Source organism: Anas platyrhynchos, chromosome 5, assembly GCF_047663525.1.
Source record: "Anas platyrhynchos isolate ZD024472 breed Pekin duck chromosome 5, IASCAAS_PekinDuck_T2T, whole genome shotgun sequence".
NCBI lineage: Eukaryota > Metazoa > Chordata > Aves > Anseriformes > Anatidae > Anas > Anas platyrhynchos.
This window is the reverse complement of record NC_092591.1, coordinates 8848648-8869414: the sequence shown is the minus strand read 5'-3', so window position 1 is coordinate 8869414 and position 20767 is coordinate 8848648. Positions and strand designations below refer to the sequence as shown.

Below are 20767 nucleotides of genomic sequence, written 5' to 3'. Positions count from 1 at the left end.
GAGTGGAGATTTCTGAGTGTTACCACAAGCAAAGACTTAGAAGTGCAGTATTTGCAATTAGTTTAAAATGATGAATAAACAAAAATATGTACTATCTGCAAAAACTAATTTGGCCAGTTTTAGTTGATAGACAGAAATTATTCACTTTATGCTTCACAGTCATACTTAAAATGATCAGCAATCCACTTATCTCCTAGGTACTCTAAGAATGGCTGAGACACATGTAAAAATAAAATAATCTTTTTTTTATTATCTCTGGTGAAAGTGACAGGACCTGACGGAACGGCATGGAGCTGGGACAGGGGAGGGTCAGGCTGGGGGTTAGGGAAAGGTTCTGCACCCAGAGGATGGTTGGGAACTGGGACGGGCTCCCCAGGGTGGTGGTCACAGCACCGAGCCTGACAGAGCTCAAGAAGCACTTGGACACCACTCTCAGACATGGTTATTTTTTGTGTGGTGCTGTGTGGAGCCAGGAGTTGGACTCGATGATCCTCATGGGTCTCTTCCAACTCTGGATGTTCTGTGATTCTGTGATTCTATGGTCCTACGTCTCTGTGGAAACCTGTCTGTCTAAAGATCAAGTTAGGAAGCACAGCCTAGGTTGGGTTCTGTACTCTCTCCAAGTCATCTTATAGCTTAAGATGAGTTGAGAAAGCTGGCAGGTTACCGGGGGCAGATCCAAACAGCTTGGTTGAGAACTGCAGGTAAGATGTAGTAGGTAAATTGTTCTTCACAGAGTGAAGTGATCCCTGCAGGCTCACTGGTGTTTGCCTTCCAGGAGGGAAAGATGAAAATATCCACACATTCAGTCAACCTTTCGGATCCGTTCTGATCCTAATAGTGTCCTTTGCTGGGTCTCCAGCCAGCATCCCAATACTGAGGTTCTTCCTTTGCCCTATGGCATAATCAGATGCTGTGTGACAAAACACTGAGATCACGCGCTTCAATTCATCACATTGGAACAGTCAGTGCCTGATGGGATACTTTAACAACATGGAAATAGCATTTCTTGGTGTCTTCACTTAGCCATAAAACTGTTGTTCTACTTATAACTTCTAAAGACGTTAGGATTTTGCAGTTTTCCCGTATGGATAAATTGCTTGGTACCTGGCCCCTGTAATCCCTTCAGCATTCTGTCACAGAATAATTTAGGTTAGAAAGGACCGCTGGAGATTGTGTAGGTCATCTCTGAAGTTAGATCAGGCTGCAGAGGGGTTTATTTCAGAGCCTGGCTGGACACAGATGCTCCAAGGATTTTCATTAAGATGCACAATGATAAAATAATTTGGAACAGCAAGTAAACTAGGCAAGGAAAAAGAATTACTGGAATTACTGTTGTTGCATCAGACCCTAATTCCTGTCCCCTGCTTCTGTGCCCCTGGACTCCAATATTGTTTGCTCTAAATACACTCACTTTTTATCAGAGAAAAAACATCAAAGAGAGATTTCTAAATTCATCAGGGTGAATATCTAATTTGCATCCATTTCAGCCAGTTCAGAAGTCTGTCTCTTTGGTTTCTTACAAATTCACTGCTGTTATTCATCAAAGTTTTACGGTCAGACTACGAAAATCCTGAGGTTGGTGCAGTTTGCATACGCATCTTCAGCGATAAACCAACACCACTGGGGCTGTTACGAGCAACGCCTGCTACCAATTTTTTTTTAGTAATGGAAAATCTGATTTGCAGCAAAGTTGTGGGTATTCAGCACTTCACAAATCTCTTCTTTACACCTTAGAAAGTTTGATCTCTAGGAAGCATATAGAAATAGAAAAGCACTATCTGTTAATTAACATCACAACAGAATTTCACATTTTTCCTAGAAACAATATTGTAGTCCATTCAGTACCATGTGAACAATTTTTGAGGACACAAACATTTCATAGAAAGATGCCAGAGGAGCCATTAAATAATACAAAAAATAAATATATCATAAATACAATAACTTGAGGCAATGCCATTTTGGCACAATGCTTCTTTCCAAAAGTGTGTAAGTATCAAGCATTAAGTACAGGAATATCTATGACAATTTAAAAACATTAACAAATATTTACATTAACCTTGTCTAATATTAGTTCAATTCAGCAATGTGGACATTAATGGCCTTTAAAAATATTACTGAAATACAACATTGCAGATAAAGCAGAATGACACCGTGGAACACTTTAGAAACTTGTACTCAAATAAACATGCAATTGGTTCATGATCTTTTCCTGTTTTATTTTGATCACATACAAATATGAAGAAAGTGTTCAGTTAAATCTTGCCAGGTGGCAGGTTTATACAATTCTTATTTTGTAATTTCTGGTTTGAAGGCACAGGATACTGCCATCAGTAATTTATTCACAACAAAAGCAGAGGCAGTAACAACGAAATCTGTCCAGCATAGTCTCATTATGCACCACCAGCATGTCCAAGGCAGTCCCTCTCTATGTGCAAAAGGGACTACATTCTCCATGCTGCCACCCTTCATTTTTCTGTAAGGCTCTTACCTCTTGTATAGACTCCTACACACTGAGAAAAACAACAGATCAATACTGGGAGGGAAATGTTATCTTAGTCAGAAGTGAAACACAACTTCAACAAATGTTCAGAGATAGCATAAAAACAGTCCCCAATTCCACTTGGAAATTTATACATTTTCTATATACTTCAGTGCATTCCAGAATTTACAGCAAAACATGTAAAATCTACTAATTCTAAAATATTAAGCATTTGAAATGCACATTTATAAAAATGTCAGGACTGTGCCGTTTCTCAAGTAACACTGTAGTACTGTTGCTATGTGTTTTCAGGACATTATTTTGCCCTCAATTATATTCAGAATGTGCAAGGTAGATTAAGCTGCATACTTCTGCATTAGGAACATTTTCAAGGCTCTTATTGAAAGACTTCCTCATTTTTAATATTTTCCACTGGTTAACCGCAAACGTTAACAACGGTGCATGTGTATGAGAATCTAACATGTACCTTCTCGAGGACCAGTAATTTCAACCAGAAGAATGGGCCTTACATTGTTTTCCTAGGTACGGTGTTTCTTTTTTGTCCAACTCAGAAGATAAAACTGTCTCTAAGTTTGTGAACGGAGAAGAGTAGTTCCAAAAAAAATGAGCTTTTAAGACTTCAGTCTGAGTCACAGTAAATTTCATAGTTTATTCCACATGTCCTTCACAAAGCAAGGTTTGCATTGATGATAGTGGTGAGCAAACTTTATCGTAGGAGAGAAACATAAATAAGAAGCATCATTCCTGTAGAGTCCTCTAGGAGTTGCTGGCCCACGTAATGTAAAAAAACCTTCCTTCACACATCAGCCTGTAAATACTTGTGTGCTGCAGCAAGCAGCCTGCAGCTCAAGTTTGGAACTTCTTACGTGCTGTCAGCAGCTAGGTGCAGCAGCGAACTGCTAGCTACCACCTTCTGGGTCTTTGCTGGTATAACAGGTCTTTTCAATGGGGGATGAATTTGCTCTTTCTTTGTTTTCTTCTCTTTGTACTCCTTCCTGCAATTCTTTTGATGTTTTCTGTCTGGTGCTCTCACTCTTATGACTAAGAGATGAGTTGAACCTGGATGAGTTCGACCTCCATCTTCTCAGAGTCCTTAAAATGTCTTTTCTGACGTTTTCACTAACCAGCACGTAAATAATTGGATCGGCAACACTGTTTGCAGTGGATAAACACAGAAACACTGTAAAAACTGGGTATATGTCTTTTTCAAATGGACATGAGCAATCTGTATGAAGCAGAAAGTATACAGACCTTATTAAGAGTACCACATGGTAGGGAGAAAAGCAGATCAGGAAAATGACAATAATGGCAATTGCCAGATACTTCACTTTGGTCTTCTGGCGACAAGTCAAGCTGGTACTTATTTTTGTACTTTGGAAAATTTTGTAGTTTGTGAAAATGAGGATCATGAAAGGTATGGCGAATCCAAATAGGAATCTGGCAAAGCCGAAAGAAGCCAGTGTTTTGTCAAGGGGTAAAGTCTCAAAGCAGGTATCGTTATGTATACTCTTCATGTAAAATACTGGACTGTGGATTATTGTAACCACAGCAACGAGAAAGCATACGATTATGATTGCCTTTTTCCGTTCTCTTCTTCCCCTTGATTCCAGAGCGTACACCAATGCCACATAGCGATCCACAGAAATACAGCACAAAAGCAGAATGCTGATGTATATGTTGCAGAAAAAAATGAATCCTGTTATTTTACAAATCTGTTCACCCATGTACCATTTGTGCTCATTTTGCACATAGATAATCCAGAGAGGCAAGGTACTTAAATACATCAGCTCGCACAAAGATAAACTGAAAATGTAGATGGCAACTACTTTGTTCCTTTGGATTTGCATAAATGTAAGCAGAGAAGTTATGCAATTTGCTGGAAGGCCGACTGCAAAAACAAAGCTGTAAACAGCAATGAGAAGTGTCTTGCTGTCTTTGTAGGAAATGCCTTTGCAAATGGTGACATTATCCTTTACAACTGCGAGACAGCCTGTAGAATTTGCCATGATTTCTTTCCAGCTGTTTTTTTTCCTGAGAATCAGAAAAGGCAAAATAGAAAGTTAACATTTGTATCACTTAGAGATGTGTCAGTAAAGGTTAAAGTCCCATAAGTGGTGTAAGGGCATCGCAGGGGAACAAATGGGATGCTTGTCTTGGGAAACCATCTAGGACAGGTGAGCTTTCCAAGACCTGCTACTATTCTGTAGTATCCCCTGGAAGCCAGGTTTGATTTAGTTCCAGGAAGAAGTGCCTTTCCTCACAAGGAATTTCTTGACTATAGCATGCCTAGTCACTAAAACAGGGGCTGGGGACTGACCTTAAACCAGGCTGCCTCATAAATAAGACATAAGAATCGAGCTGCTGATCAAATACTAAAGTTGCTTTGCAGAGGAAATTAACAGCATTAAGGGTATAAATCTCCAATCTTTTTTTTTTTTTTTTTTTTTTTTCAAACTCAGTAACAAAAATTGCAAACTGCTGAGATTTCAGATGGAGGCTGGTGGAAGAAGCTATCATTTCTGGTCAAATGGGACAACTATCTCAATTGGTTGAGGGCACTTAATGTATCAGAGACTACCCAGCATACAGGAACTAGAATCTGGATACTGGCATGCACTTCCACACTGTAATAAAGCACAGTGGTTCAGATCTAGATAATTCACACCTCTCTCAGTGAATAACTGTAGATGAGGAGCAAAAACTTGTAGTGCTATGTAACATTCACCATAGCAAGTCAGCAAAACTGCCTGCCACATCTGTTTGATACCTCTGGGAAACAACAGGAAATGTGTAGTGAAAGGAAGTAAACAAGATTGAAGAGAAGAATATGTATGCTTTTAAGAAACGGTGGTGAAGAAAATTAATGCTCCTTGAAAAGGAGTGGTTACAAAAACTCCACCTTTCCAAGGCAACCATACACAAGAGCAGACTTGGCATTTGGTTAGTGTTATGTAGTGCTAGGAGAAGCACTAATTGCAAAGTCACACGACTTCCACAAGGAAATCTACCAAGTGAAGAGAGGAACATGGAGGTGAATGTGCTGTAATGGTGTTGTATTCTCTTAAAACTTGTACTTTCCTGTATTTATGAGTTGAAGTTGCCTGTGGTGCAAGACATTTAATAAGAAGAGATCTTGTCTGGCCTAATTTTTGGGCACTCAGGTGGACACCTGCTCCAGGGAACAGTCAGCTAACTGCCACGGTGAGATGTGTTGGTAGAGTTGAGTCCCTTCACACAGAGGTGGAGTATGAGCCTTCATCCTCACTGTGCACGAGCAATTTCTTTAACCTTGTGTTCATGCAGAGGAGAAAGTAGCTTGTGTCAGCCTATGAACATTTATTTTTTGTTGGTTTGGGCCAATCTCAAGCAGACATAGGGGGAAGCAGTTTGCTCCCAGGGCAGTGAGGACCTGCATTGTCTCCTACATCTCTGGGAGGGTGGGCGAGCTGGTGGGGCCGTTCCCTCCTCTCCCCGGGGCTGCATAAGCAGCTCTGCCTGAATGCCTAACAGAGCACCTATCATTCAAGATAGCCTGAGGAACATTCAGTCCCCAGACCTAGTTCAGTTAATGCAGATAAGGATGGTATGAGGAAATGGACGAAGGCTGCGTTAGGCTGCAAAATCCTCACAGCAGTGATGTGCTAGCCACAGCCATAAAGACCAAGTCCTCCTGGCCCATGCCAAAATGTGTTCATGTGCAGCAAGTACACAAACACAGTCAGAGCCCCAGTGACAGCAGCTTCGTATTGAAGATGCATTTCCAGTCTTGGTAAGCAAGCAGGCGGGGCAGTGGCAGCGGTACCTGCCATCCCCAGCAACAGTGGCACAGAAAGCTGTTCCTCAGGGTGACACTTGGAATGGGGATTCTGTAGACACAGGAACTGAGAAAGTGCTGCTGGTGTGGAAGAAGTACACTGTAGGGTGTGACCTGCTCAGTGTCTACCTTCCACTTCCCTCTGCGGCAAACCATGCTCCGCTTGCATGCTGAAACTTTTAGAGGTTAGCAGGCAGTGGTCACTGTGTTAGTCAGGCCACAATGCCTTGATCCAGCCAAGTGCCAGAGGGACACGTCTCCTCATCTGAGAGCTGGACCATCTGGTGTCCAATGGATATGTTCAGGTCCTCTCTAGGAGGATCTGAAGCTTCCTTTAGTTTCAAATGTCCCAGCTTCAGGATGACTGAAGAAGAGGATCCTCACTACTATGTGGGGGGAAGACGGCACAGGACTCAGCAGGGCTGCTGCAATGTTTTTGAATTTGCTTCCTTTTTTTTTTTTTTTTTTTTTTTTTTTTTTTTTTCTAGTAGTGAAAGTGTAGTCATAGCTGGTATTTATTTAGAAATGTGATAGTTGTGATAAGGAGTGACATTCATTTCTTTCTGCCTGTGGGCACCTGCCACCTTGGGTCAATGAGATGAGGCCTTCTGCAGGCCACCAACCAAACAGTGGTGGAGGGGGGATAAAGGCAGCGTTTGATTTCTGGGTCAACAGAGATTCTGTGCCAGACCTCACCCAGAGCATGGCATAGGAGAGCTCGTCCTCTCCTTGCGTCTGAGTGATGTGAGACCACCAGGAACCTGTGTAACACAAAGGTGCCTTGGAGACAGAGCTGTGAAGCACAGCAGGTGAATGAAACAGGTGATGGAGGTGATGGAGGCAGCGGCAGCTGAGGCGGGGACGTGGCACAGTCGCACGCTGTCTCAGCCATGAGCAACAACACCATAGTGCACAAAACCTCTCCGAGTGGTTGAAGGTGCACTCTCCTCCCCTCCCCCAGGGCTTCATGTGCTTCTTGGCCCTGTTTGTCTGCGAATTCTTCTTTTTGCACTGCCTACGCCTGTTGCTCGCCACTCGTTGTGCGAAGGCATGCTTCCCCCTGAGGTACCTGCCTCACCAGCAAGCAGCCAGCGATGGTGCAGAGCAGGAAGGAAGTGGTAGAAGCCATTCTGTAGACACATGTTCCCAAAGGGGACTTATTCTGTAGACACACAGTTCCCAATGTTTCTTTCGCATGCCACCTTCCTTTGCCCCCTCCCTTCCTGCTCTGCTCCTCAGCTTCTCCAGGCCCAGCTCCTCAGGGCTTTTGGGCCTCTGGCCTCCTCCCGTGTCCCCCATGATGTCTGTGCATGTGTGCAGCACAAGAAAGGAGGGGATGGAGCAGCACAGGCCCATCAGCAGGGCTCTGCTGTGCGCTGCCACTGCTCCCAGCCTGCTGCTTCCTCTCTGCACCATGCTCTTCCTCAGGAAGGTCTGCGGGTGCTAGGGGGGGCAGGGAGAGGCATGGAGCCCATCCTGGTGCCTCCTCTCTGCATCAGCCAAGTGATGAGGGAGAGGCAAGGCCCTGCCTCCAGGCCATGTCTCCTTCCTGTGTGTCTGGCACCTGTGAGAGCCTCAGGAAGGAGATGCATGTGACTTTTTAATCTGCCTGCACCAGGTTGTTTTTTTTTTTTTTTCTTGTCTGTCAGTGCAGCACCTCAACCACAGGGACGATGCTGGGCTCAGGAGACCCTTGCCAGCTGCCAGCCGCAAAGTCTCAACCAACAAAGAGCGGTCATACGCATGAATTTACACTCAGGAAGAAAAAAACATGTGCCTGGTGCCTTTTGCAAAGGTCTGGCCTGTCAGCTCAGGAGCCTGGATCCTTCCCAGCAATAATGCTCCCGATCGCAGCCCCGTTCCAGGAAGGAGGAGGGGAGGGCACCCATTTGCTCCCCTTGCCCCCTGCCTTTCTCTTGGCTCTGGGCCCTATCCAGAGCAGTCTTCTGGCCCTGAGCTTGACAAGTCTCTACTCAGCTCACCAGGACTGGATAGGGTTTTTCCCCTCAAACTGCAGATCAGAAAGCAGCACTGAACAGGCAATTCATGAAAATTCTCCTTGTAATACTGACTCGCTAGAACTGAATGCATGTTATTATGCAGGCCTTTAGAGTCTGCTGTTTTCATGTCCTGCTCAGCCCAGAGGACTCGAAGTCCTGTCTTCGTCTGTGGTGGCTGGGCTGCGATGGCTGAATCCCCACATCTCCCTAATGCAGCATTCACGATCCTACTGCTTTGTCTAAAGGAGCAGCTGGTAACCCGTGGGCACCTCACTGGGGGCAGCAGGCTAACCTGTTGAGCACAGCCTGTCCAAAGTAGCTGTCCCCTCCTTTCTGTGACAGCTCTGTTTCTGCTAGGGCTTACCAGCTACTGTTGGGTGTTAACATCAGATTATGACTGTGTTTTGCTTCAACAGCTCAACACATATTTAGCAGCATGCAGGAGCTTCTTGTTCCCTGAGGCTCACCGAGTAAGACTCAAACCTCAGTCAGCACATGCATGTTTATCACCTATAAAATATCTCATCTTCCTGGTTTGTTGACAGAACAGAGACAACACCTCTGGTAAGCACCTGAGCACAAATCACAGTAAGATGGGATAATCTACTACAAAATATTTGCTGAGAGCCTGCTCTATATTTACCCTCTTCCTTGGACATCTGCTCTTGGCCTGGGTAATACTCACAATATTGGGGAAGGTAGATCTATGGTAGGGCTTCTAATCTCACTGTGTTATGTTCCCACTTGTTAGACAAATAGGTAATTACATTTCTTGCTCCTAAAATGGAGTGCCTACCTGCTCTAATGTATTGAGATCTTACACAGAGAAAATCCTAGAAGAGGTCAGGGCATGTTGAGATGCTCAAGTAAAAAGGGTGTGGATGCGAAATCCAACTTTCTTGATGTGTGGTAAAAAAGCAGCAGAAATGCCCTGGAGGTCTTTAAAAGACATTTAGATTTAGAGCTTAATGATGAGGTTTAGTGGAGGACTTGTTAGTGTTAGGTCAGAGGTTGGACTAGGTGATCTTGGAGGTCTCTTCCAACCTGGATGATTCTGTGATTCTGTGATTCTGTCTTGCTGACAGCCTACCAAATGGGTCCATAAAACCTTCTTGACATTGCCTGCCCTTTTCTCCCTCTGTCCTTGATCCACTGCACTTAGCATCTCTTATGGCTGGCAGCCCAGCTTTACTGGGAGGAATGGAAAGGAGGAGTTCTTGGGCTTTCCTAGACAGTGGCAGATCTGAATTCAAACACTGCACTGATGTTTGATCTAGGAATCAGATGTCCCATCTTGTGGCTAGGGTCCAAAGCACGGTGCTATTGTGCAGGAGAGCCTGCGTGGTGGTCATCTGTCCTCTCACTTGCCCGGCATGAGAGAGCATTGAACTATCCTGCAGAGATGTCCCACACAGCTCATGGGAGATGAGACCATGAACCTGGGATGCTGTGAGAATGTGGTTTCACATCACAGCCACATCAGAATAACAGCCTGACTGTCACCGATCTTTTCTTTTCCTTCTCCCTGACCAGTACATTGCCTGACCCTGCAGTGAACTCATGCAGAGTGGTAAGCTAGCAGAAAATGCGTCTCCTTTTCTATCTGGGTCAGTTGTCCGTCGGTTTGCCTTTTTGAATTGGCCTTCCAGGGTCACAGCAGCAGCTGGGCAGGCACAAGGGGATTAGCAGTAGCATGTGGCCAGGAGCAGAGCAGCCAGAAGCAGATGGAGGGAGAGGCTGTATTGAGAGCAGCTTAGCCTGAAAGTGAACTGCACCCTCCACCAACCTCCAGAGGTGCTGCTGGTCTCTCCTGACTATTTAGGGGCCTTTGCACCAAAAGTATCCCACCAGGCACCTGTGTGGATGCTGCAAGTCCTAAGTAAAGCACCTTGGGTAAGCAGTGCTTGTGGTCATTTGAGCCACATAGCAGACGGACAGCCACTCCAACCACATCACTTTTTTTTTTTGGTTTTACTTTGAAAACTTAACTGCTAAGTCCTGAAGAACATGTGAGCTTTTGTGAGCCTGTTAACTTAGAGCTTATTGTTTCAGATTTAAAGATCCTCACTGGAGTCTGGTCCTGCATGAAGCAGAAAAGGGTCCTGAGAAGGGTCCTGAGAAGTGTGGAGACTTGATGAGCGTCACTGAGTGCTGCTGCTGCATATCCAGGCCAGTTGCATTAATATGTGATCTTCCCTGAAGATTCTGAAGTGCTTTTGCTAACGCTAGGTGTAAAGAGGGAAGTGAAAATGAGGGAGAAAGCAAAAAGCTTTATTTTGCAGTTGTCTGTTGTTATTAGCTGCTCATGTAAAACTTTTGATTTCCAACAAAGAAGTTAGAGCAATAAAATAACCATTATTAGGAAAGACATAAAAAGAAAATTTCAGATACAATTCAGGGGAGGTAGAAAAAAACACAATAGTTGAATACAGCACTGGTTGAAAACCTTTTGATTAATTCACCTGAGATACAGAAGGGCAGAAAAAAAAAAAAAAAGAGGAGACACAGTGAAAGCCCTAACATGAATACATGAATACAAGTATATCAGCAGAGCACATTATTTATATATTTTTCATTTTCAAATCATTTTCCAATCATCCTTCTATGCCAATTATTGGAAGAGATGAGAATTTTGAGGGGCTTATTTGGAGATTAATAATAATAATAAAAAAATAAAGCTATCCTTGTAATGATTAGGATAAAAACAAACCAGCCCTTCACACCTCCCTTCCTGCCCCCAGTATTTGTGAAGGATATCAGCCCTCACTCATGTTTTAAAGTGTAAATCAGCCTTTAATGAAACAGGACCTGAGTTTCTCTTTGTTTTGTGTGCTTTCCTTAGTAGTATGCGGTACCATAACTATTTGACACAGTATTACAAAGATAATATTGGTCTGACCGCTCAAATCTAGTATTGTGAGTCATCAGTTCCTAAATATGGCAGACGTACCATCTACAATACTCATCACCAGCCACATCACTCCCATTCTGAATCTAGGCTTCTCTTTCTCACGCAGAAACTATGTTACCTGTCTCTTGAGTTTCCAGCCACTAGCTTTTGTGTCTGTTAATTTTAATAGAAAGCAAGAAATTGTTGTGGATTAGTTGCTCTGCTGTTCTTGAAAGTAAACAATGTTTTTGCTATTTCTGTGCATAAAAAAAGGTTATGACCTATTAGCCCATTAAGTCAGTGATGATGATGATGATGATGATGATGATGATGATGATTATTATTATTATATTCCCTTCATTAGTAATAAAGAGACTAGTACATAAAGACATTCCTTTCAGGCAGGCTCAGCATGTAAAGGAAAGGCAGCAGCAGCTCCACTTATTTACCCAGCAGACTGACCATTTTTAATGAAATACACAATGCAACGGGATTTGACACCATATAGTTTCAAAATCCTGCATAGAGAGAGAGAGGAAAAAAAAAAAAAAAAAAAAAAAAAAGGTACTTCAAAGCTAGAGGACTATATGAGGAATCCAGCCTGAGCGCAGCTCCATCTTACAACGGCTGCCTCCATCCTAGCTTAATGAAGGGGAAAGCATTCATGGGATTTGAATGCAGAGATAAATAAAAACTGTATGAGGCATTTTTAATACCAACTCATGAAAACCAAAACCATACAAAAGCCTTCCATGTGATTCCTGAAATATGAAACTGGCAATTTTTGTCCATTTGTTAGATTTCTATTTGAGTTTTGCCCTCTTTTGAGCATTCTCTGGCTGTTGTGGCCATGGAGAAGACTCTTATGAAACAAGAAATATCTCTATGCATCCTTCTGCTGAACCAACGCAAGGCATAGGCTTTGTTTTGATAATCAAATGTAGTCATCTGAAGTTTAGGTAGTTTTTTTGTGAGAAGTAAGCACTCCTACATCAGTGGTTGCAACAGTCTCCAACTGTGAGACACCAGACAGACAGCATTGTGGTGAAAGCAGATAATCTCTCTGTTCACTATTGCTGGTTAAAGCAGCTATGGAGCATTTGCAGACCACTGTCAGGAACCACAAATAGCTGCTGTGATGAAGCAGCAGAACCTTGAGATCAGTTATACAGTCTCAATAAATAACTTTATACTGCATATATAAGTGGTCATTAAAAAATAATAATATATATATATATATATTAAAGGAACATATTTGTCAGAAGAGAGAAGATCATCATCTGCCATTCAGGAGGAGCAACCATTTCTGATAAGAAGAAAGTGAAGAAAGCGTTTGATTTATTTTGTGATACAATGTTCATAGATGTGAACTCTTAGTAACCAGAGGTTTTAAATACGTGTGTGTGGTCATTTGCCTAGATCCACACATCCACTTCCTTAAACATACTATTGTGCTAAAATAAGCAGCTGTGGGGACAATGAGGTGAACTGTCACGTAATTCAGGGTTGATGAATGACGTGGCTCGAAACTGCAATCCTTCCATAAAACGGGCATCTTATGTTCCTATTACACTGGCTGGTGAGGGACTGTAGATGAAAAAACAATGCCAGGCAGATAAGAGAGAAATGTAAAAATGAAAGCTTCAGCTACAGGGTTTAAAACTGCCTCAGTCAAGGTGGTAGGTAAAACTATATACATGTCATACATGGTAAAGGATGAAAGAGTAGATAGGGGAAATTCACAGCTGAAACACAGACTCCCAAGTCCCCCATATCAGTCGACTTTCTTTCCCCAGTCTCATGACTCTAAGGCCATGATTCATGATTTTGGGACTTTTGGTACTGGTGACTGAAAAAAGTTCTCCTTGAAAACATCAGAGAAATGATGTTGCCAACCAGATTTATTTTATTATACCTATCAGATTTTCTAGAAAATGTACCATGGTCAGAGGAACTGATTCATAATCAGGAGAGCCATCAGGAGCCTCAGAAATGCACTCATAAATTTGACGTCAAACTACAAAGCCAGTGATGTCAAAAGGTTGAGGGAAGCATAGATTTTGGAGCAGATGTGGTGAAAGTGAAGAGCTGAGAACAGCCCTGAGACTGGCAAGTTTTGTGCTGCTGTTTCATGCCCACTTTTTACCCCATACATGAAACCAGTAGGCACTCGTGCTTGATGCCTCCATAAAGCTAGCACAGCTATAACTGACAGCCTTAGGAGTGAAGGCTATTTAAATAAGGCTTCTGTTACTCGAGTGGCTTATCTAAAAAATTAACTGGCCAGACTTTCTGCTTAGTTCATGCCAAAATCATCAAGTCTTGGAAGAAAGAGTTGAGAGGGGGATTCCCATGCACAGCATCTCTGGAACCCCCTGGGGTGCTCCCAGATGTTCAAAACAACCAATCACCAGAAAATTTGTCACAGAGGGCTAACATGAAGATGAATACAGCTCTGGGTTCCCAAAAGAACTGGGGGATATCAGGGAGTTGGCCCTCCCTGGTGGTGTGGTGGCCGTGTGAGGCAGATTGTAACTGCTGCAGCCTGCCTTCAGCCCTCAGGCCTGAGCCTTCCTACTGCTGTGTTAACAACAGCAGGCACTGGAGATTTGGGATCACCCCACTGCTCTATCTTGTGGCCCAGGTGGCTGGTGGGGCCTACTTTCCAAGCCTTGGCACAAAGGTGCAGGCAAATCTTGGCTGTCTCCTCATAGCTCTTCAGTGATCTCTTCTTTGCTCATCCTTGTCTACTGACAGATCTGGGCCTCCTTCACATTTCTTGGGTGGGTACCCAAGAGATGCCACAAGAATAATGCCAACAGCTTGCTGTGCCACCACCCTCTTGCCCTTAATTTCTCCCCAGGAGCTCCTTAAGGACACCTTCCTCCTTCTGGGCCTCAGTCATCCAGGCCTTCAAACAGCAGACTCCTGCCAAACCTCCAACAACTCCAGTCAGCAAGAAGCATACCGAGACACAGAAAGGCCTGTGCTAGAGCCATTTTCACCTCAAACCACCAAGACTCTAAATCATCTCTGAGGCAGCAACTGTTCTGAAGCTGCTGGAGATTTCTGGAATGAGGCCATGTATATTTTCACCCTTCAGTAAGTGCAGGCAGGTAGCCATGTGTGACACCTGGACCAACACAAGGCCTATATAAAGGCCTTTAAGTCTGTGCCTGAGAAAGCGAAGGACAACAACAGTGACCCTGCAGCCAAGAGAGACACTTGTCCCAGCTAGGAGCATTTGGGTTGAATCCTGTCCAGAGATGTGAACATTCAGTCCCATCAGCTCTCAGACAGGCAGGGCGATCAGTGTGGGAATGGCATAGCCATGCCTATGGCTTGTGGTAGCCTGCAGCAGGCACCCAGCTGTGCTCCTGGACCCACAGAAGCTATGTGGCCCCTTGGGCTCTGCTGATGACACACATAAAGTGATGCTGTTTTAACAGAGACAGGTAGACGGCACGTGTTTTAGTGACGTGTATTTATCCTACCTTGTGGCAAGCTTCTTTGCTTTTTTTGTAATATGGCTGTGGACTGTGGCTCACTGATGGCTCAATTTGTTTCCCTGTATCGGTTGTTCTTTTTTTTTATTAATGGCCAAGGGTTTTGTCCGACCACAGCTTGGTCTTGTGTGCTCTTGGCGTCACCACTGAGCCCTGGCCAGACTCTGTTCTCTATTACAGATCATGTCACATCCTGCCAGCCTGTCATCACCTGGTTGTGTCTGTCTCCATATGTGGCCTGTGCATTGCCATGGTTTGCTCTTGTCTTTTGCCATCCTGTGGTTGCTTTCCCCCCATCTATCCCAATACAATCAGTGGTTTGCAATCCACTGCTGACCCAGGAGAACCGCATCTGGTAACTTGTACCTCCTTTGCTGCTCAAGTTCCCATGGAAGCTAGAAGATACTTGCTCAGGGGACAACAGTGTCCACTGCCATCAGGCAGTGACACTTGCAGAGAATATTTATTCATAACCAAACACATCTCCTGGTCAAACAGAAATTGACAAGCTTCCCCCCTTCCTGCACTGACACCTCTATTGCAACAGTGACAGGCACAGGAATCACAGGTGTTCCCTGCAACCTGAAAATACAGCTGTCCCTCTCATCCCACTGAAATTCCACAGACCAGTTGTGGTGTTACAGTGCTGAAAAGAGTCAGCGCAGAGAGGATGTCAGTAATAGGAAATACTCTCTGCCAGCAATAGGAAAACACAAAGATGCTGTTGAGCTTTGCCCTCGTGACATTATATTTTCTCTCTGCTGTGGGCAATTTACTGGTATTGGCATTGCCCTTGTGGATGTGTGCAGCAACCACTGCAATGTGGGAGCTGCACTGCTGCTGGTAGCATCATCATTACTAAGAGGCTGCAGAGAAAGAACAGAGTCCCAAATAATTTTGCAACCTTCCAGACTTAGGCTTACTGACAAATTGCTTGTTGCTGATAACTCTAGTTAGATTTCATCGAAAATTGTTTTACTCTGGCTGAAGTGAATGCGGCTCAGCAGGTGGGATCTGCAAAGCCTTGTGAAAACCACATTGCCTTCTATTCTTGAAGCAATCCTATTTTTAACAGAACAGTTAAAGATGGTAGTTTTGAGTGCTCTGAACTCAGACATCAGTATTTCTTCCTCTTCCATTTACCCTGAAACTCATTTTCTTTGTTCCTTCTTTTTCTGTGATTCACTCTCAACTAATTGGAGAACTACTGTTTTCCTTTTTTTGCCAGCCGGGTCACCTCCTATAGCACTAACTCATGTACCAGCAGCAGGGTTTTCCCCTTAAGACTTTAGTTATGCCAGTAAAAACTGTGACGCTCAAAGATTCCTCTTGGTAACCACGTGTCTCTGACGTGTCTGTGAGCCCACTCCTCTGTCTGCTAAATCTCCTGTTATGTCTTGTCCATATCCTCAGCAGACATCTCTTTCTCCCTTTGTACATCTACCACTGAGTATCTGATTCGTGGTTGGGACTCTTAGACTTTACACTGAAAGATATGTAAAAATCCCAGCTACCAGCTATTCCTCAGAGTATCCTTCCCTAGGGATATCAGAACCATGCATTATTTTCAGTGGACCCTGTTCTGCATTTCCCACTTCTCAGCCCTTTCCACTCCATTAAGACCCTGCTTGCATATGCAATGATGCAACCCACATCACTTTCCAGATGTGAGACTGAGTACTCAACCCTTTGTCTTTACAGACTTCAGGTCCACTGCATGATATTCTTGGAGAATATTTTTGTCGCGTGTTCCTTCCACCAACAGCATCAACCAGGTGTGAACTATAGATGTGTTTGATGGTGTGCATCTGCACTAAATACCCTGCTTTAAAAATAGCCTTGATACATGAAGAGAGATAAAATCAAAGTAACAATAAATTAAGAGCCAGATTCTGTTGAGCCTGACATGCCTTACAGAAAGCATCTGTAAAGTTGATGGGATTTCTGCCAGTATGATGGGATCCTTGACTACCTCCTCCTCCAGTGCTCCAATATATCCCCAGCACGCAAGGCAGCACTAAGCAAAACCAGTGTCCCTTGTATACGCTGCCCCCACGGAGTTGATTTAAAGCAGTGATTTTCACACAGTGAGGCACAGCCTACGGAGGAGGCAAGAGCATCTGGCAGAGGGATGTCAGGTAACCCCAGCCAGACCTGCATGAGACATTCACAGCAACCCTGGGGTGGTGAGGAGATATCCAGATGCTTTTGGCCAAGGAAAAAGGCTAAAAGAAAAACAACGTCAGGTGGAAATGGGACAATGACAACACAGATTAGTTTCAGCACTGAACTGCTTGCTGCTTTAGCTAATACGCCCCATGTCACACTGAGAACACAGTGCATGTCAAGAAAAGGCAAGCAAAACCTGAGCTTGTGCTGAGCTCAGGCCAGATGTACAGGTACTAAGTCACAGAGAGCAACCACAGAAACCTGTCCTCGTGTTGCTGCAGCCGCCACTCCAGCCACGTTCCCGCTGCGTTGGGACCACAGCTATTAATGTAAGCCCTGTCGTGACCCTCACTGCAGCAGTAGTCTGCTTCCCCACTCCCAGCTCTGTCTGTTTTGGGAACCAGTGACCTATCTGCACTTTCATAGCCTCTTGTATGCAAAAATAAAGGAACCTGGCTAGGAATGCAAAATCATTCTGAATAAAACTGTGAAATTTCCATTTCAGCTCAGAAGAGATTTGTCAGGGCACCCAGAGATAGTCGAAACACTGTCCTTGAATCAGTGCTATTTGTGAGATCATGATGAGGCTGTAAACTCAGTGTCCGTCCAAGAGGCATGGGAAATGCTGAACCTGAAAGAGCCGTCTGCAGTTTCAGGCAGAAACCTCTACAGAAGAGGTGCTCGATTCATACTCTGACTATTTGTTTAAACGTAGTGTCCTGTGTACAAACCTATGGAGAGCTCCCCAGGAGAAAATAAGCCTGCCCATTGGCTGTTAAAGAGCAGAGCAATGAGGTTACTGGAAGTTGAAGAGCCACTTGTCTGAATGCAGAGATGGGTTTAATAGTATCACAGGAAAAGCAGGTTAAAACAGCTCAGGTGCACATCAGTCTTTGGCAGAGGAGCAAACTTTGTTTTAAAAGTTCCACGGGAGTTAGTATCTATAACCTGTAGTGTTTTCTATTGCAACATAAATTGAAAACAAATAAATAAATAAGTATGGGGGAAGGTACCAGGTAGGTAAAAATCTACTAAGACCCTATGAGAAACTAAATATGGGAAACAGAGTTCAGTTTGATTAGGGGAGCCTAGCTCTGGTGGGATGTTTACCCTTTGCTAAATTTCTTTTTATGTAAGAAAGAACCTTTCTGACCTCAGAATTTCTCAGAATTTCTCAAAACTAGGATCCTTTAAAGTCTCATACTGATTCATTCTGCCCATCTGCCAGAGTGATGCAACTGCTGTTACCAGTCTGTGACTGTCTCAGAAGACGTGTGGTCTCCTTAAAACTGTAGCTACTACACTGAGCAATGGCTATGCTGAATGCAAAAGCTTTTTATTTAAAAAGCCTTTTATTTAAAAGCAAGGTCTTGTGTTTGCAGAGGACAACACCGAGCATGGTCACATAACTTTTGGTGTCTCAGAAAAACAAGGCAAATCCCAACATATTTGGTGGGAAAAAAAAAATAAATCTCAACTTAGTCTTGGTATTTTTGTGTGCCAGTGATCAATAGTACTGTGTGAGCAGAAGATGAAGAAAAAAAAATAAAGCTTGTATATCCAAACAGGCACTATAGACCATCAGGCAAACATCATGATAAAATGTCTGTCTAGTTTTTCCAGCAGAGAGAGGATGAGAGGAAAGGCTTGGTGTGAATTCTCTAATAGTCTACCAAATGAAGTCTGGCAATGCCAACGGCATTGGCATTTTTAGAGTAGTTTAGTGTTCATGCCTCGTGTTTGCAGTGATCATCAGATCTAACCTTACAGCAACCTGCTTCTCCCAAAGTCTTTCAGTCTGAGTAATCACTGATGTCTGACTGGAACTGAAATCCTTTCGTAAGGAAAGAATATATTTTGTATAGGAAAGGGAATTTTCAAGGAAAGCAGATAGCAAAGAATCATAGTCATAGAATGTCCCGAGTTGGAAGAGACCCTCAAGGATGAATCAAAGATTCCTTCAACTGCCATGAGCTCTAACTAACACAAACCCAACAGCACTTTATGCCTGCTACATCAATCACAAGGCATTTTAGATTGTGAAACATCAGTAGAGTCTATGATACTGAAGCACGAATATGTGGCATGGAAAAGCAGCAACTGAACCTGAATAAAGCCAAACACTGCTAAGCAGAACGAATGCCTTATCTCGGAGTTAGAAACCACTTACTTCTTTTTGTTCCCTGGCTGCTGCAGAGGAGATGATAAGGCACTCCAACTCGTGCCGCGCTCGCAGGCTGCTCTGTATGCACTTCAGGAAGTTGCCTGCAACACCACGTAGTCGTAAGTGTCATGAGCCGAAAGAAAATACGCTGCTGGTGACTTCCTCAGGGTACCAGTGTCACTTGTAGCTAGGTGCACAGTTATAGATAAGAGGGTGACTGGAATCCCCCAGCCTTGAAAATCGTAATCCTGTCATGACTTGAGAAGGACATTGTAAAAAGGCATCTCTATTAACCACGTTGGGAAGATCCGCTCCTGAAAGTACACTGAAAGAGTGAGAAGAGGCAGAAGAAACTGTGTACTAATTACTGTAAGTAGAGGATATTCAGAAAGGGGAAAAAACAAATGGTCAGGACAGGAAAATGTGGCATTAGTAGGAAGACAGAGGAATAAATAGCATTATGCTCGTGGGTCTATGAGTAAGCACAGCCCCCGGACTGGGGGCTATGACGTTTCTACTGATCAGAGCACACAGCCTATCAGGGTTTCTACAACATTGCTGCAAATTCAAAGGTCTCAAAAAGTCCTGTGAAGCAGTCTGTTCTCATGGATGTCCCCCACATTGCCTTCAGACACTACATGGTGCCTGCACACAGCGCTGCTTTTGCACCATGGACTCTCACACACACAAGCCGTGCATGGCTGCTGCCTTTCACAAGTTAGCAGCTAAGGAACCACAGCTGCAGTTTAGGACGGGGCTTGTGAGAAACGCCCTGCTTTCTTCCCCCCTGTGCCCAGCCAGGCAGCCCAGCACATTTTAGGGGTGTTTGAGCTGTTGCTCTTTGCCTCCAGCCTCTATTTAATCCATCCTTCTTGCCCTGTCAGAGAGGCTGTGAGATGCGGGAGGTAAATTTGGGGCACAATGGGCTGGCTGACGAAGGAAGCAGAGACTGACCAGTGCAGTCAGGAGAGCAGCTAAGAAAAAAAAATAACAAAGGAAGTAATTGTTTTCAAATTCAGTCACTTGTCGAGGGGTGAGAAGACATAAGTTCAGATCTTGTAACTTGCAAGCTGCATCTGTGACCAGGAGTTTCATCTCTTGGTGTCCAGTCCTGGGTGTGTGCCTCAGTCATTGTGCCAATGTGCTATGGAGGGACAGGAGAGCAATGAACTGCCCCAAAGAGTTATCAGAGTTTCTGCATCATTGCTGCAAATTCAAAGGTTTTAAAAAGTCTTCTGGAGCAGCTTGAGCTTCCAGGCTTTGGCAGAGGAAGGGGATGTCTGCTATAGGTGTTTATTTCTTATTTTTAGAGTGGAGATAAACCCACCCTGGGCATTACATGTACAGTATATGTATTAGGTTAGGCATTTAGGTGGATGAGGAGCAGTATTACAGCCCAATAGAAGGGGGTGGTGATATCAGGGAAAGACCCTTCTGGTGCCAGTGGTGCTAGAAAAGACAGAGTACCCAGAAGATGAGGTGGTGGTTTGAGCAACTTCAAGAAGAAACAGATTTGCAGGACAGTGAAGAGCATTGATAAGAAGGACTGTAGGGGCAAAAACCTTATGTCAGGCTTTAAGTGACAGAGGAAGGAGAGATCAGTGTTACAATGCCAGCTTAGACCTCATTTCTGAGACCTGTTCCATGTGTCATGCCAGATAATGTGTGACCCTGAGCAGTTATAACCAGATTTATTAAATTTTCAAGCAACTTCCTGATCA

General features: G+C 43.9%; 1 protein-coding gene across 2 annotated transcripts in view; it reads right to left on the bottom strand.

Annotated features, from left to right (window-relative positions):
* Positions 1–224: 224 nt before the first annotated feature.
* Positions 225–20767, bottom strand: part of GPR132 (G protein-coupled receptor 132) — an 85779-nt gene continuing 65236 nt past the window's right edge. The window contains exons 1-2 of one of the 2 annotated variants that reach the window (XM_027458713.3): positions 19053–19491; positions 225–4534 (exon numbers count right to left, since the gene is read on the bottom strand). In XM_027458713.3, coding sequence (XP_027314514.3) covers positions 3403–4509 — 1107 coding nt within the window. In that variant the 5' untranslated portion in view covers positions 4510–4534; positions 19053–19491 and the 3' untranslated portion in view covers positions 225–3402. Of the gene's footprint in view, positions 4535–19052; positions 19492–20767 lie in introns of those variants that run through there. The other variant, XM_038180411.2, reaches the window with a different exon arrangement.